The 16733-nt window shown below is 51.0% G+C and overlaps 1 protein-coding gene across 1 annotated transcript in view; it reads right to left on the reverse strand.

Moving 5' to 3' along the window:
- The window catches only part of PTGES (prostaglandin E synthase), a 12450-nt gene extending 10420 nt beyond the window's left edge, over positions 1-2030 (reverse strand). The window contains exon 1 of the mRNA XM_007471816.1: positions 1813-2030. Within this exon, the coding sequence (XP_007471878.1) occupies positions 1813-1941 (129 nt within the window). The 5' untranslated portion in view covers positions 1942-2030. The remainder of the gene's footprint in view (positions 1-1812) is intronic.
- Between the last annotated feature and the right edge of the window lie 14703 nt (positions 2031-16733).

Here is a 16733-nt window from a genome sequence, read left to right on the forward strand (position 1 = left end):
GGACGGCTGTCTTGGGTGTCCACAGTCCATGGGTTTGCTCACCCCTGAAGACAGCATGAATACAAGTTGGCCTGGCCAGGAGCCAGCGGCAGTGCAGACGGGATAAATCCCCAGCGTCAGAAGCATAAGCACTGCCTCTAGCTGGGGCCAGGGCCAGGCCTCGGGATGCACTCCCACCAAGAGATCTCTGGCCTGTCATGTCAATTCCAACTGTTAATAAGTAATGAAGACTTAACACTGGTGGGGCATTTGCTCCGTGCCAGGAGCTGTATTCTCCTGGCACTGCTGTGACTATCCTCAGTTTACAAATGAGGAAATCAAGCTCTCAGACTTGCCCATGGTCCCGAGGCTAATGGGTGGAGGAGCCAGAGCCGGCATCCGTCACCTCCTCACGGTGTGGCTCCCCCAGCTCCTCCCAGACTGACTGAATGAGAGGGAAATTTGTAGTGTAGGGAGAACCGGAGACAGCCCAAGGGGAGGTTTCCTTCTGCCACTCCCTACTGACCCAGTAGACAGGCACCCCAACAGGTTTGCCTCTTCCTTCCCTAATTCACATTGAAAGAAAAGCTGTGGGCCCTGCACGGCCCTGGTGAGAACCCCATCCCTGCCATGGCAGGGAGTGGGCTCTGGAGCTGGGCACCTGGGCTCCAACCCCGCTGTGTGGCCTTCACTCTGAGTTCACGTTCCTCAACTGGATGACAAGCTGAATACGCCCCCACCCTGACTCCCACCCCCGCCCCGGGCGGTGGTGGGGATTAAACGCTCCACGGAAGGACTCAATGGGTGAATGCGGCTGTCCCCGCTTGGTGCCTGTATCTTGCATCCCAGGATGGGCCAGGGCAGGGAGAAGCCAGCACGATCCGTATGCCTCTGCTTTGGGAGTTCGTTCACCTGGGGAGCTGCCCTACCTTCAGTCCTGCCCGTACCTGCTAAGCCCTGCTGCTGAGCAACTTTCCTCTCCCCAGTGTCCACCCCCGGCATGGCACGACGTGGGAGTCGGCCTTGCCTCGCCTTGGATCTGGACAAAGGGGCACGGTCGGAAACAAATCCTCTCTGAAATACCTGGGGGGATAATCAGAGGTACCCCTGGGCTTCTCTTTGTCTAACAGGACGGCTGCTGCCGCTTTCCTGGCTCTGGCTGCCCCGCGGGCGAGCGGCGGCCCTGGAACAGGTCCACCCGCCCCCTTGCTCCCCCCCCCCCCCCCCCCCCCCCCCCGCCCCGCCCGCCCCCACCGGCTCAGATCTTGGCGTCTTTATTGCTGTTTTGGCTCCAGGACTCGGATTGGCGGATCGGTGGGGGAAATTCCTCCCCGAGAACTTCGGCGCAGCCTGGTTGAGACCTGGCCTCCGGAGGGAGGCTGCGGTGGGTTTGGGAGCGACCTTGCCGGGCGAGTTGGGAATTTCCACTTAAAGGCTTCTCTGGGCTCCTGTTCCCACCCCACCCAAACATCAGATCTCCAGTGCGGGAAGCCGCCAGGTCGGACGGAGGCTGAATGCAGCCTCACTCCACCCTCTGGGACCTGTCGGCACAGCTCAGTGGGACTCGTGGAGTCCTGCTGTGCCGAGAACTCACCTGGTGGCACAGCAAATGGTAAATGCTCTTAAAACAGAGGAAAAGGAGGTGCGGGCCCCGCTGAAACCAAGGGCCGCAGAGAAGCCATCCCAAAGGGCTGGGGGAGGCACCTGGTCCCGAGCCAGCTCGCTCAAACTCTGGCCCCGAAAACATCTGGGCCAAGGGTCCCGTCCCCAACCTTCCCGGCGGCGGGAGAAGGGAGCGCACGCGGGGCTGGGGTCCCCGAGGGCGGCACGTACCTTCTTCCGAAGCCTCACTTGGCCCGTGATGATGGCCACCACGTACATCTTGATGACTAGCAGCGTGCTGCAGAGCAGGAAGGCCGGGAGCACCCGGCCGCTCATCAGCTCCAGGCCGGGGGGAGGCATCTCGGCGGTGGCAGCAGCGGCGGCAGCTCCGGGAGAGACAGCGAGCGGCTGCGAGCTCGGGCGCGTGGCTCTGTCTCCGAGAGCAGGGAGGGGCGGGGAGAGCACGCGGGAGGCTTGTCTGCACTCGGCACCCGCCCACCTCCCAGCAGCCACAACTTCTGCCCCCAGATGCTGGGAGAAACAGAGAGCCAGGGGGGCTCCCGATCGGGCCCCTGTCCCCGCCCCACCCCTCCCTGGCAAATCCTTAAACACTTTCTAATCAGTTTCCTCAATCTGTCAAGTGGGGGCTGGATGGCAGTGCCTGTCTTCAGGGCGTGCAGCAAAGCCAGGAGCCTGGCAGGACTTCCACAGGTGGCAGAGTCACTGATCTGTGGCCACCGCCCTGAGGGTCAGGGTGTGAGAACCAAGCTATCTGTCCCCACATTCAGCCTGGACACTTGAGCCACAGCCAGACCTACATTGATGTGACTTTGCTGAATCGTGCTCCTCCTACCCCCGCCCCCAAAGATGTCCACATCCCAATCTCCAGAGCCTGTGAATGTTACAGAAAATGGCAAAGGGCCTTTGCAAGGACTGAGTAAATGTCTTAAAATGGAGAGATTATCCTGGATTCTCTGTGAATGCAGTTGAATCAGAAGGGTCCTCCTAAGAGAGAGGCGGTAGAATTAGGGGGAGAAAAGATGTGAAGACCGCAGAGGTCAGAGAGGAGAGAAGATGCTACACTGCTAGCCTTGAAGGTGAAAGGAAGGTGCGCCATAAAACGCAGGTGGCCTCTGGGAGCTGGACAAGACAAGGAGACAAATTCTCCCCTGGAACCAGCCTTGCGGATAGCTCGACTTTAGCCCACCGAAATTCATTTTGGACTTCTGACCTCCAGAACTGTGAGATAGCAGATGTGTGTTGTTTTATGCCACTAAATGTGTGTTCATTTGTTACAGCAACTGTAGGAAACTAGCACAGTGGTCTATTGTCTTTTTTAGTATCACTTTACTTTTCCAGGAGACTCCCAGGCAAATGGTTTCATTGTTCATCACAGGAACTTCCCCAAAGAGCCAGTTCTTTGACAGAAAGCATCAACACCTTGTGACCCATTTGAATCCCTTGCTTCAAAATCCTCACCCTGTTGTGTCCTCCCCTCCCCTTGGCCCCCTTCCCCAGGTTTGGGGTGGGACCTCGGTAGAGACAGGGATCTTATCCCTTCAGTTTTGCCAACACGGCTTGCTCCTGCTTGCAGGGGCACCGTGGGGAAGTGGGGAAGAGGGAAAAACCAGTTTCCGGTGCCCACTCCAAACTTGGACCTGCCCAGAGGGACAGCAGTGTCAGTCTTGTTACCTGAAAACTGGGTTCGCCTCTTGGTGGGTGTTGAGCCAAAAGAAACAGTCAAGCCAAAGATGGGGAGAAGGAAGGATTTATTACTTGCAGCAAGTAAGGCGAACACCGGGGAGCTTTCCCAAAGCAGTGTCTGTTAACAGCAAAAGCGGGGAAGTTTTAAGCTGAGGGTATATATGCATATTCATAGAAGGGCTTGAGCAGAGGAGAATTCAGCGCAGAATTGGGGCAGAGGTCAGCCGCATCCAAGCTTTAGGTGATTGAAGTCAGGAGGGTCAGAAAATGTTATAGTCACGGTCCCCTAGGTTGCAGTAGATCTGGTGGTCGGGCGCCTGAGGGGGGTGTTTAAATTCTGCAAAACATCTCGGGGAAAGTGCTTAAGGCTATTGAAGCATCAGTGAAACAGAACCAGGAGTTTTAACAACTGATAAATTATCTTTGTTATTGTTATTCCTCCTGCCTGATAACAGTTTGTTTTTTTTGTTCCCTTAAGCTCCTTATTACTGAGATCTGTTCAAGGACTAGCATTGTGGCCACAGCTTAGATCACAAAATGGCTTAGGCCAAAACGGCTTCTCTTACGTCAAAAAACTATACCCGGGCACCCCCCTACCTTAACTGCTTACAGCCTGGCTTGGGCCCCAAAGCAGCAGAGACCAAGGAAAGACCTGGCCAGAGGGCAAAGACACTTGCTGTCAACTCTGGAGCCAGACTCAGCTGGCATCAAACCCCAGAGCCAGCCCTCAGTGGCAGCTGTGTGGCTTTGGGCAAAGCAGCTTCCCTCTCTGAACCCACCTCTTCAACTGTCAAATGCAGCCGACAGTCAGTCACTCCCCACAGCAGCTGTAGGAACTAGGAAGAATCATGTCTAATTATCAGGCACCTGGCACATAGTCGGCCCTTCATCTGCAGAAGCCTCTGAGCCTCAGTTTCCTCTTCCTCAAAACGGGAATAATGATGCCTACCTAGCAGGGTTGCCAGGAGGGAGACTCTTGGAAACCCCCCGCCGCTGAGGCTGGGGGCAGTAGATTGGGGGTGGGGGACGTGAGGTGAGGGATGGCTTCTTGTCCATTTATATGTGCCAAGCCTTCCTTTATCTGGACAAAAGATGAGCTTGTAAACCGACACCCATGTCTCTGCAGCGTGGGGCCGCCGGGCTGAGTTGTCCCAGCCCCATGAGATAAATGGTAGGTCACGATCACGGACGAACATAGAAGGCATTGGATGTCCTGAAACATGTTTTATCTCTGACACTAGATTGGGAGGGACTGTGCTGGCTTGCTCCTTGCCGATGTTTTTGTCTGAGAACAGAGGACTCCCGCTTCTCTTGCCCCCAACTCAGGGGAACCACTGCAGGGGGCTGTCTTCCTTGTCAAAAAGCTCAGTTGCGGGGCTGTACCACCCCCAGAATCGTGGACCAGAGACAACCGAGAGGGGACGCTTGTGTTCATCCCTCCTTGGACCAGCGGGCGGTGCTCTGCTCTGTTTGGTCTTCTAAAACAGCAAGATAGAAACCTCACCAGCAGAGGCTGGGGAAACCAGTATGGGCAATGAGCGGATGATTACCTACTGTTACCCACAGCGGAAAATAAGAGGGACTTTGTAGGGAGGCCCTTCTGACCCGTGTGTGTGACTTTGTGATAGGAATCTTTTCTTCATCGTCTGCTGAAATGAACCAGCTAAGCCAGGGCCCGGTAAGGATAACAAACCCTTCTCTGATCTTCCGCCAAGAATTTCCCTAAAGCCTTCCTCAGTCAGTGGAGCTGCCCTTGTTGTTTTTGGTGGAGATGGTGACGGTGGTGTTACTTTTCTCTGAGCTCCCCTAACGTTCTTTGCGTGTAAAATGGGATCGGTGCCCCCACCCCTGCCCCGCCTTGCAGGGGGTGGGGGGACAGGGTCGGGGATGGGAGTGCTCACCGTGGGCCTGGCCCCAAGGCCCCCAGAAAATACACTGGTGCCTGCAAGAGAGGGAATTCTCTGGTGGTCCAGTGGTTAGGACTCCGAGCTTTCACTGCTTAGGGCTCTGGTTCAATCTCTGATTAGGGAACTAAGATCCAGCAAGCCAAGAGGTATGGCCAAATTAAAAAAAAAAATTAAAAAAAAGAAAGCGGGCAAGAGAAGGCCCTGAGACCACCCCGGGAGGAGGCCTCCTGGATGTTGGAAATGTTTTATGTCATGACCCGGGTGATAGTTACACAGGTGGATATATACATAAAAATTCACCGAGCTGTATAATCAAAATGTGTTACTATACTGTATTAAAAAAAAAAATCCACAAAATTTCTCCCGTCCCAATTCTACAATCCTGAGCAGAGAGCAGTCGCCACGTCTGAGCCTTCCTCCAGCTCACCCTCCTCAGCATTTCCTGAGGATCAGAGACCCGGCTCTGCACGCTGCTTAATTGTCTGTGACTTCAGAGGAGGTTTAGAGAGAGGAGGAAGTTGCTCCACCTCGCCACTGGTTCCTGACCTCAGTGAATACTGCTGGGGCCTCTCTCCAGCCAGGGATGAGGAAACACGGTGATAAAAATCACTGTCACTGAAGTGACCTTTTAGGTCAGATTTGTGTTGTAGGCATCACCGCGGCATCAAGCCTCCTCAGAGAAGCAATGTTTGAGAAATGTGGTACGTGGTCTATGGGAGAGGCAAATGGAGATGAGTGAGTGCTTTCTGATGGCTCTGCAGCCCCTCCTGGGTCAGAGGTCCACCAGGTGGGAACCCTGGGCTCCCCTTGGGATGGACAATTCAAGGAAGGACTGTTGTTTTTGTCTGCCACCTCATCTCTCCTTTCTACCTTCCCATGGGAAATCACAACCTTCCTGTCCTTTCCTTGCACCCCGATTGCCTGTAACCCTGGTGGGGCAGCCAGACTACTGCATCTTCTTAGTGTGGGGCAGCCATGTGACACAGACCAGCCAATCACAATGCTCCTGGCATCTGGGCACTGCGATTGGTCCAAGCAGAGCCAATCAGAGACCTTCCCAGGGAGTTTATATTCTGACACTGTTGGAGAAATCCCTCTAGGCTCCAGGACGGGACCCTGGCCTGGTGTTGGCCTGAAGCAGTGTGCAGCCATTCCCTCTCCCCACATAGAGGAAGTTGTATTCTCAAGGAAACAAAGAGGCCCCAGTCTCTGACTCACCCAGGCCCAGGAGTCTAGGCATTTCCTTTTTCGCTTCAACAAAACATCAGTCAAATCACATCCCTCCTCTGCTCCAAACTCTGCAGTGGCTCCCATCTCACTCAGAGCAAAAGCCAAAGTTTGGACCATGGCCCATGGCCCTATCCCATCTGGTCCCCATCTGGTTCTCTCGGAACTCCTCTTTTCCTTCCTCCCCTCATTCATTCAGCCCAGTCACACCGCCCTCCTTGCTGGTCCTCAAACATGCCAGACACTGTCCTTTCTCTGATCCCTCTGCCTGGAATTCTCTTCCCCCAGCCATCCACTGGCTTGACAACTCATCTTCAAGTCTTTACTCAAATCTCAGCTTCCTGATGCGGCCCACCCTGATCACCTTAAATCAGTTCTGCATCCTGTCCCCACCCCCAGCACTCCTGAAGCCGCTTCCCTGCCTTCACTTTCTCTTTTCTTTCCATAGCACATATCACTCAATGACACATCATATAATTTATTTAGTATCCTTACTAATACCTGGCTTTCTGGGCCAGGGGTCTCTTTTGTTTACTGATGAACCACAAGCATTGGTCCCATGCCTGACATACAGACACAACTGTAATTTGTTGAATTGAACTGAATTAAGCTTATTTGATTTGGATTTCTTTTTTTTGTAACCCAGAGAGTCTAACCCAAGATAAGTGAAAAGCTCCAGAGTTTGGTTTTGCATTCTGACTGCCGCCTGCCTACTTCTTGGAATTCCCCTGGGGGAGCCTGGCTGTCTCTCCTGCCTGACAAGCGGAGAGCCAGGGAAGAGTACTCTGTGTCTCTGAGTGGCACTGGCTGCCGGGCAGGTTGGGACCAGAACAAGGTAACTGGGGCATTGCCCCAGGGTACCTGCCTTTGATAACCATTCAGTTAGGACTGGAAAAGAAGGCATGATTTTAAATTTGGTTAGTTTGCATGTTAACAGCACAGACACTCACCCAGCGGTGTAGAAACACAGAAGCTGACATTTATTGACAAGCGTAAGTGGTTAAGACTGGAAGCTGCCCATCAGTGAGCCAGGCTGAATTGAGGCTTCTTGCCAAGCTGTCTGCCTGGGCTCCCAAGCCCAGCCCGACCCTGAAACCCATTCCTGAGACAGCCAAGACTCCCTTCAGGGATGATGCCATCCCACTAAGGACAGCAGTCACGTGGGATGATGGCCCCAGGGTCGTCGGGGCATTGCCCTGATACCCAACACTGGCCTAATCACAGACGCCATGGTATTCAATCCTGAGGAGAGATGACTGTTAGACCCATTTTAGAGATGTGGAGCCTGGGGGGAACTCCCTGGCGGTCCAGTGGTTAGGTCTCCGCGCCTCCATTGCAGGGGGTGTGGGTTCAATCCCTGGTCGGGGAACTAAGATTCCACGTGCCGTGTGGCATGGGCAAAAAGAAAGAAAAAAGAAAAACTTTAAAAAAAAAAGGAATGACATACTGATACCGGCTACATGTGGATGAACCTGAAAAACATCAAGCTAAGAGAAAGAAGCCACTCACAAAAATCCATCTGTCGTATGATTCTATTTATATGAAATGTCCAGAATAGGCAAATCCATAGAAACAGAAAAGCAGATTGATGGTGGCCAGGGTGTAGGCGGAGGGGGGAATGGGAGTGATGGCTTGAGGCATACAGGGTTTCCTTTGGGGAAGATGAAAAAGTTTTAGAGTGGATTGATGGTGATGTTTGCACAACAATATGAATGTACTTGATGCCACTGAATTGTACACTTTAAGATGGCTAGTTTTACGTTAAAAAGAAAAAGAAAAGCCGGGGCAGCTGTCTCGTTCACGGCTACGTTTACACACCTAACGGGGTGTCTGCATAAAGCTGTGCTGGGTAAATATTTGTCGAAAGTTGGACCACCTGAATGTGCGCATGAGATGCTGGTGAATTCTGGGGCTATAGCTGTGGTGCCTGTCCTCTCCTCTCTTCTCAGGGGAGAGAAACACCCTTCTGGCTCCTCCGAGCTCTGACGAAGCGTGGCCCTTGATGGAGCCCATCTGCTCGCCGCTCCTCGGCCTCTGGGTCTCAGATCCTGTTACTGATGAGCAGAGCTGCGGTCAGGCAGGAGTATTTCCTGGATGCAGTTTGGGGACATGACACAAACAACAGGAGAGGCAGATGGGGGAGGAGGGAGAGGAGAAACGTCTGTCTCAGCACAAATCCCTGCCAAGGCATTTCCAGGGAAGCAGCAGTCACCCCAAGTGTGACTCTAGGCAGAGGCTCCGGGATCAGCGAGGGCCAAGACCCTCACCTGCCCGGGCTGTCCGCGCATCAAGCGGCACATGCAACCTCGCTCTCACACGCACGCCACCCACTGATGCTGTTTTCCGGTGTCTTGCTCTCAGACACATCAGGAACCCATTTGCTAGGAGGCCCTTGGAGGGGAGCTCTTGCATTCCTGGGATCGTGTTCCGCGTGGGATGGCTCCGGGGACAGCTGGCTGAGGTTTTCAAAGGCAAGTACAAGGGGAACCCCTCCCACTTCTTCAGCAGCCTCCAGGACCCAAACCTTCCTCTGCTCCGCAGAAAACACCACCCCCTTTCCCTCGCTGCCTTTGTCACCAAGACAGTATTTTACGACGGCAGGTTTTTAAACTAATCATCCGAATACACCAGATGCCGAAAGGGGGCGAAGTGGGAACTTATTCCTTTAGCTCTGATGCAAGGGTCGGCTCTGCAGCTCCCTGTTGATCCATCTCAGCTAGAACCCTGCCAGTCTGGGGAACTCACTACCTTCCAATAATAATAACAATAGCGCAGCTGTTATGCACTAGATAACCCCCTAGGAGCCAGGCTCTCTTTACATGCTGTACCTGTAAACTTGCCTTGTTTTATCTTTAGCATCTCACCCTGTATTAGGGAGCGTTATCAGCCCCATTTCCTAGGTGGGAAAATTGGCTCAGGGCTACAAATGGCCTTCTCTATGGTCACAGATCTGGGCAGAGGTGGAGCTGCCCGAAGACAGAGCCCATGCCTTAGCCCCCAGGCAGAGCTGAGGTTTGAACTGAAGCCAGCCATTCCCTTCTTGCACAACTCTCCTTGTTTAAAATTCCTACCTTATGCTGGATCTGCCCTCTGGGGCCACAGAGAATACTCGGCGTTCCCTTTTTTTCCCCACTGCCTTTCAGAAATTGGAGGATACGCAGTGTCCACGCCAAATCCCCTCTCCCAGGTGAAACAACTGCTGCCCTATCAGCTCATCCTTGGAGCCCATGTTTTCCAGCCTCCACGACCCAGTTCGAAAAGGTCCCTCTTAGAGGGGCCATCACCCCATGTGCCGCTGAGCCAGCTCAGACCAGAGTGGGAAATTCGCCCCTCACTGCTACAAACACAGGAAGCGCTGTGACTCCAAGTAGGTCTGGCTGCACAGTTTGCGGGGGGCCCAGTGCAAAATGACAATGCAAAGCCCCTTGATCAGACGTTATTACGAATTTCAATACAGCCGTGAATGAGACAGCCACCCTTTTTAAAGTAAATGAGACGGCTTTTCTTTTTAACGTAAAACTAGCCATCCTAAAGTGTACAATTCAGTGGCACCAAGTACATTCATATTGTCGTGCAACCATCACCACCAACCCTCTCTAAAGCTTTTTCATCTTCCCCAAAGGAAACGCTGTATGCATCAGACTTTAAGAGCATTAAACTGAGCCTGTGTGACTGCATGAAGCTGGCCCTGGTTCTGAGCTCAGGGTGACTTAGCGTGCGCTGAGGGAAGAAGCCATGTCCTCATAAAAGCCAGAGAAAGGATAACATCAGAACTTGATAGGGCCTTTGAGGATGCCAACATCTCATGATAAATAACATGAATAATAATAGCAGCTAGCATCGTTTAGCACTTCCCCTGAGCCAGGCATCATGATTACTTTTTAATAATAGCATTATTAAATGCTATTATATGACATTCACCATGTGCCCGGGAAATATTAAACTTATTTAAAATTCATAACAACAAATTCATAACAACCCGTTGAGGTAGATACTCTTATTCCCATTTTACAGATGAGAAAATTGAGGTATGGATCATCTGAGTAGCTTAGCCTAAGAGCTAATGAGAGGGACTTCTCTGGTGGCGCAGTGGATGAGACTCCATGCTCCCAATGCAGGGGGCCCAGTTTCGATCCCTGGTCAGGGAACTAGATCCCACATGCATGCCGTAACTAAGAGTTCACAGGCCACAACTAAGGAGCCCTGGAGCCGCAACTAAGGAGCCCTCCTGTGGCAACTAAGACCCGGCACAACCAAAAATAAATAAATAAATAACATGATTTTAAAAAAAGAGCTAATGAGGGCTTCCCTGGTGGCGCAGTGCTTGAGAGTCCGCCTGCCGATGCAGGAGACGCGGGTTCGTGCCCCGTTTCGGGAAGATCCCACATGCCGCGGAGCGGCTGGGCCCGTGAGCCATGGCCGCTGGGCCTGCGCGTCCGGAGCCTGTGCTCCGCAAATGGGAGAAGCCACAACAGTGAGAGGCCCGCATAACGCAAGGAAAAAAAAAAAAAAAAAAAAAAAGAGCTAATGAGAGGTCTCACAACAATCTTTTGGGGTAATTACTCATAACACCATGACCTCCAATTATCATAGAGGATTCCTGAGGTTCAAGGGCCAAAAAACAACCATAGTAATGAGAACACAAGTGGAAGATTCAAATCCAGAACCACGCAGTTGCAGAGCTCCTGCTCTAATCCTCTTTGCAGTCCAGGCTCTATCAAAGACAGAGGTAACATGTCTGTAGTGTGTTGAATAGTGTCCCCACAAAAGATGTCCGAGTCCTAACCCACAGCACCTGTGAATGTGACCTTACTTGGAAATAGGGTCTGTATTAGTCAGGGTTTTCCAGAGAAAAGCAAAATCAAAAACAGAATCAATCAAATCCTATTGATTTGATTGAGAGAGAGATTATATGGCTATATACATATGGATATAATCTCTATCTATATATAATCTGTATATAGAGAGATTGTCTATCTATCTATCCATCTAGCGGGATTTTTTTTTTATGAGAAATTATTTCATATGATTATTGAGGCTGAGAAGTCCCACGGCCTGCCATCTGCAAGCTGGAGACTTGGGAAAGCGGGTGGTGTAGTTCAGTCCAAGCCCAAAGGCCTGAGAACCAGGGGAGGCAATGGTGAAAATCTCAGTCCAAGGGCTGGGGGAGATTAGTGAGGCAGTGAGGCAGGAGAAATGGGGTGAATTCCTCCTTCCTCTGTCTTTGATTCTATTCAGGCTCTGAGGATTTGATGAAGCCCACCTACGATGGGCTTTACTGAGTCCACTGATTCAAATGCTAATCTCATCCGGAAACAGTGTCACAGATCCACTCAGAAATAAAGTTTAATCTGGGCACCCAGTGGCTAGCCAAGTTGACATGTAAAATTAAGACATACAGGGTCTTTGCATATGTAATTAAGTCAAGGATCTTGAAATGAGATCAGCTCGGATTTGAGGTGGACTCTGAATCCAATGGCTGGTGTCCTTATAAGAAAACAGAGAGGGAGATTCAGACTCAGAGGGAAAGGCCAATCTCTGCGTCTCTGGTGGACGCAGAGATCGTAGTGGTACGGCCACAAGCCAAGGAACGCCAAGGGCTGCCAGTGACACCAGAAGCTGGGAGAGAGGCCTGGAAGAGATTCCCCCAGAGGGAACCAACCCTGCCAACACCTGGATTTCAGACCTCTGGCTTTCAGAGCTATGAGAGAATAAAATTCTCTTGTTTAATCCACCCAGTTGGTGGTAATTTGTCACAGAAGTCCCAGGAAACAAATAAAATGCCTTTCTGTGTTTTTAAAAGTGTTTGCATGTCCACAGGACACGTGTAACTGCTGGTTGGATCTCCAGAGAGTGCTTACTTCATATAATCCAGCCCAAAACTAAAGATTTATTTAACTGGTACTGCCAACCTGAAAATAAATCTACAGACACCTTCCTGGACCCCCAAAGACCCAAGGACTGTGGATGAGAAGTGCTGTCCTGGTTCAACGCCTTGTTTACAGACAAGGAGCCAGAGAGGGGAGGTGGCTTCCTCCCCTTATGGTAAAGAAGAGTGAGAAAGGTCCAAGGTCACCACAAGTGCAAGCTACATATGTAATTAAAATTTTTCTAGTAGCTGTGTTAAAAAAAAAATGAAACAATGAAATTAATTTCAACAATTCTTTGAGTTCCCTGAGGACACTAACAAATCACCAGAAACTTGGTGACTTAACAGAAATTTATTCTCTTACGGTTCTGGAGGCTAGAAATCTGAAACCAATGTGTCAGCAGGGTTGCGCTCCCCACCACAGCCTCAAGGAGAGAATCTGCTCCTTGCGCCTTCCAGCTTCTGGTGGCTGCTGGCATTCCTTGGCTTGTGGCAGCATCACTCCGGTCTCTGCCTTCATGACCACGACCAGCCGCACTGCTTTCTCCTCCCCTTCTCTGTGTGTCTATGTCACACCTCCCTCTTTCTCCCACTTATGAGGATACATGTGATTACATTTAGGGTTTACCTGGATAATCCAGGATAATCTCCTCATCTCAAGATCTTTAGCTGAATTACAATTGCAAAGAAAGACACCTTTTCCATTACGGTAACATTTACAGGTTCCAGGGGTTAGGACTTGATATCTTTGGGGGACATTTTTCAGTCTACTATAATAATATATTTTACTTAACCCACTAGATCCAAAATATGATCATTTTAATGTCATTAATATTTTAAAATTATTAATTAGATATTTAACTTTTTTTTTCATATTAGGTCTTCAAAATTAGGTATGAATTCTACACTCATGGCACATCTCAGTTTGGAGCTCCACATTTCAGGAGCTCAAGGACCATATCTGGCTTGAGACTGCCGTATGGACAGTGCATAAAGCAGATTCACTTTATCTCTACATAAAGTGTTCTAGAACTTGTTTTTCTGGTTTTTTATTTCTTTAAGGCACATGGTACAAAGGTCACAGATGTGATTAGAATCTCTGGTGAAACTTGAGCCTTTCAGTTCAGACCCGAAGACCTGTGAATCAAGCCGTCGAAGCTGCCTGTGAGGTATGTGCCCAAATCTGGGGATGATTTCAAGCAAGCTGGACTTAAAATTTAACTCTGAAAACCCCAATTTGTTACCAAGAGAACAGCAAAAATCCACTTCCTATCTGTAATAATAATGCCAACCCATGGGTTGAGTTTTACTTTGAAAAGCGCTGATTTTCTGTGACCACTTCGTATGTTAAATCCTCTTACCCTACTTTTGGAGAAAGTAAAACTGAGGCCAGGAGATGCCAAGTAACCTGCCACCAGGGCTCAGCGGCTGAGGATCAAGAAGGAGCACAGGTCTGAGCCAGTGCTGGTCACTGTTGGGCACCACTGCTTCCTCTCTGAGCACCATACTGCCCCTCTCTAAGCCTCGCTTTCCCCATCTCTAAAATGGGCGTGAGAACAGACCTTCCTCCGAGGATTACTGAGATAATCCAGGTAGCGTGTAGCATTGTGACTGGCATTAAATATAAACTGTCACTGCTGCTGGTGGTGTTCATATTGGTTTATTCAACTGAGCCAGTCTAATTCCAGAGGCAGAGCCCAGGGGCCGGGGATGTGTGGGGGAAGGGCCACCTGCTCTCCAGTTGTCAGTCCAGTGGGGGTGGAGACTGGTATTAAACTAATTACCTTACAACAGGATGAGAACCATGCATAATGATGTGTGTGTATCAGGTGAAGAAGCAAACAGGTGGTCGGGGTGGGGGAGCCTTGGGGGTTTGCTGGATTGCCCAGGAACCTGATTGACTGGTTGGAAGCCAGGGGGTGTACTTGACAAGCCCAGAATGCGGGCCTTCACTGAGCCCCTGCAAGGGGTCCTTCCCACCTCCCCTCCACACACACACACACACACACACACACACACACACACACACACAGAGAGACCCCCCAGAGACAACTCCCCCAGGGAGGCAGTCCCAGGCAATTCCTGAGGTAGGGCCACCATGGCCATAGCTGATTGGATGGCAGAGAGCACCTGACCACAGGCAGCCAATGGGAAGCTAGCCAACAGCCAATGAAATCCGCTGCTGGGGTAGCTCCCCTCAAGCAGGTGCTTCCCAGGTGTGAACAGAAGATACCGAGAGAGATGGAAAGGTGGGATTGGTGCAGGAGCCCAGACCACTGAGAGGAGTCTGAGCTCAGCGCCCGAGGAGTGGGATGCAAGCAGCAGGAACAGATCAAAGAACGTTGACAACCAGGCCCCTCCATGAATCGGCTTCGGGTTCTGTGCAGCCCTGGGATCCTGGGAAACCTGTGTTTCCGTGTCCCGCCTGAGAAGTTCCCCTTGTACTGCAGCATCCTCACCATAAGTCCCTCTATCCCAGAATCCTCAGTGCGGCTCTGCCCTAGCAACAAGAAAACAACCTATCACCAACCCAAGCTAGTTAGCACTGGTCGGCCACCTGCTCTACTGGGCGCCGGTGTCCACGGGAAGCCAAGGCCCCACAGAAACCCATTTCAGATCCCACTTGTCCTCTGGGTATAGTAGGGTAAGACGACATTTTCTATGTAAGCCTCTCACTGCTTCCCTGCCCACCACCCGACCCTAACTCCTCCACCGTGAAGGCCTCCCTGCTCTCACCTCGTCCCAAGAGTCAGATCCTCCCTAACACGGAAGAGCACAGAATTGACCCAGACCAGCCCCTCGCAGCCAGCAGCCCCCTCCTCACTGCATTTTTCCTGCCAGGCCATTCTCTGGGCAAGATTCTGGCCATGTGGACCCATCAAAGGGTGAGCCTAGGACCACTAGGGCTCAACAGTGTGTCACTGTTAAGCATGTTGGCAGCAGCAGCTGAGGGATGAGACCGACCAGCACGGTGGGAGGGGGTGAGACCCCGGGGATGAACAGACACAATTTGGCTCCGAGACAAGAGTAAGACCTGGCAAAGAGAACAGGCTCCTCCCTCCCAGACAGGGCAGCTGAGAGACAGAGCTTAAGCTTGGGCTGGGAACACAAGCAGGGCAGTAAACTAAGTGATAAAATTATACTCATTATATAACAAGATTAACAATAATAAGAGCTAACTTTATTTTTATTTATTTTTTTAATTTTTAAATTTAATTTTATTTTTTTAATACAGCAGGTTCTTATTAGTTATCCATTTTATACACATCAGTGTATACGTGTCAATCCCAATCGCCCAATTCAGCACACCACCATCCCCCCCCCCCACCCCCCGCTGCTTTCCTCCCTTGGTGTCCATACGTTTGTTCCCTACATCTGTGTCTCAATTTCTGCCCTGCAAACCGGTTCATCTGTACCATTTTTCTAGGTTCCACATACATGCGTTAATATATGATATTTGTTTTTCTCTTTCTGCCTTACTTCACTCTGTAGGACAGTTTCTAGATCCATCCGTGAATAAGAGCTAACTTTAGCTGCCAGATACTGTGCCCAATATTAGTCCACTGTCTTCCTTGTCCCCATTTTAGAGATGAGGAAGTTGAGGTTCAGAGGAGTGAAGTGATTTGACCAATTTCCATGCTAAACCGCAGTGATATATACACATCACTGCACTGGTGTATGTGAAAAAGACTCTTCAGAGAGCCCAGGGGGGAGGAAAGGACTTGGCTGAGAAGTGGCTGATACCCACACGAAGCTGATCTTCCACGGCCCCAGCTGGATGCTCTGACCTTCCCCCCAATCTCCAGTTTCCAATCTGGACTGTGTGTCTCAGAACTGCAGGCAGGTAGCAACATGTGCTATTATCGACTGCTCAGCCCAGAGCACTGAAGGGTGGTGTTCCAGAAGCTTCTGAGTTTGGAGCCAGGAAAGGACCAGAAATGTCCCTTGCTGCCTCCACTCCCACTGTCCCTGCACAACCTGCAGCCAGGGACGCAGGCATCTCCGCTTTAACCACCTTGGGAGGCCCTGCCCCTCCTGTCTCATCATGAGCAATGCCCTCCGGCCCTGGGAATGACACAGTTTTGGCGCTAAGGGAAAAAGTGCAGCTTCCTCCTGGCCAGAGGCCATTCTGCACCCAGCTGTCTGTCATTCCCCAGCTGTGTACGGAGCTGGTGAAAATGCTGGCCTGTGACCAGAATGCCAGACCAGCCCTCATGAGAACCAGGGACACGTAAAGCCCAAGAACAGTCCTTCTTTTTTTTTTTTTTTTTTTGCTGTGCCATGTGGCTTGTGAGATCTTAGTTCCCCGACCCGGGATTGAATCTGGGCCCTCGGCAGTGAGAGTGTGGAGTCCTAACCACTGGACCACTGGTGAATTCCCAAGAACAGTCTTTTTTTTTTTTTTTTTTTTTAATTTAATTTTTTGTCCGGGCACAATGGTTTGC

Source organism: Lipotes vexillifer, unplaced genomic scaffold, assembly GCF_000442215.2.
Source record: "Lipotes vexillifer unplaced genomic scaffold, Lipotes_vexillifer_v1.1 scaffold98, whole genome shotgun sequence".
Classification (NCBI taxonomy): domain Eukaryota; kingdom Metazoa; phylum Chordata; class Mammalia; order Artiodactyla; family Lipotidae; genus Lipotes; species Lipotes vexillifer.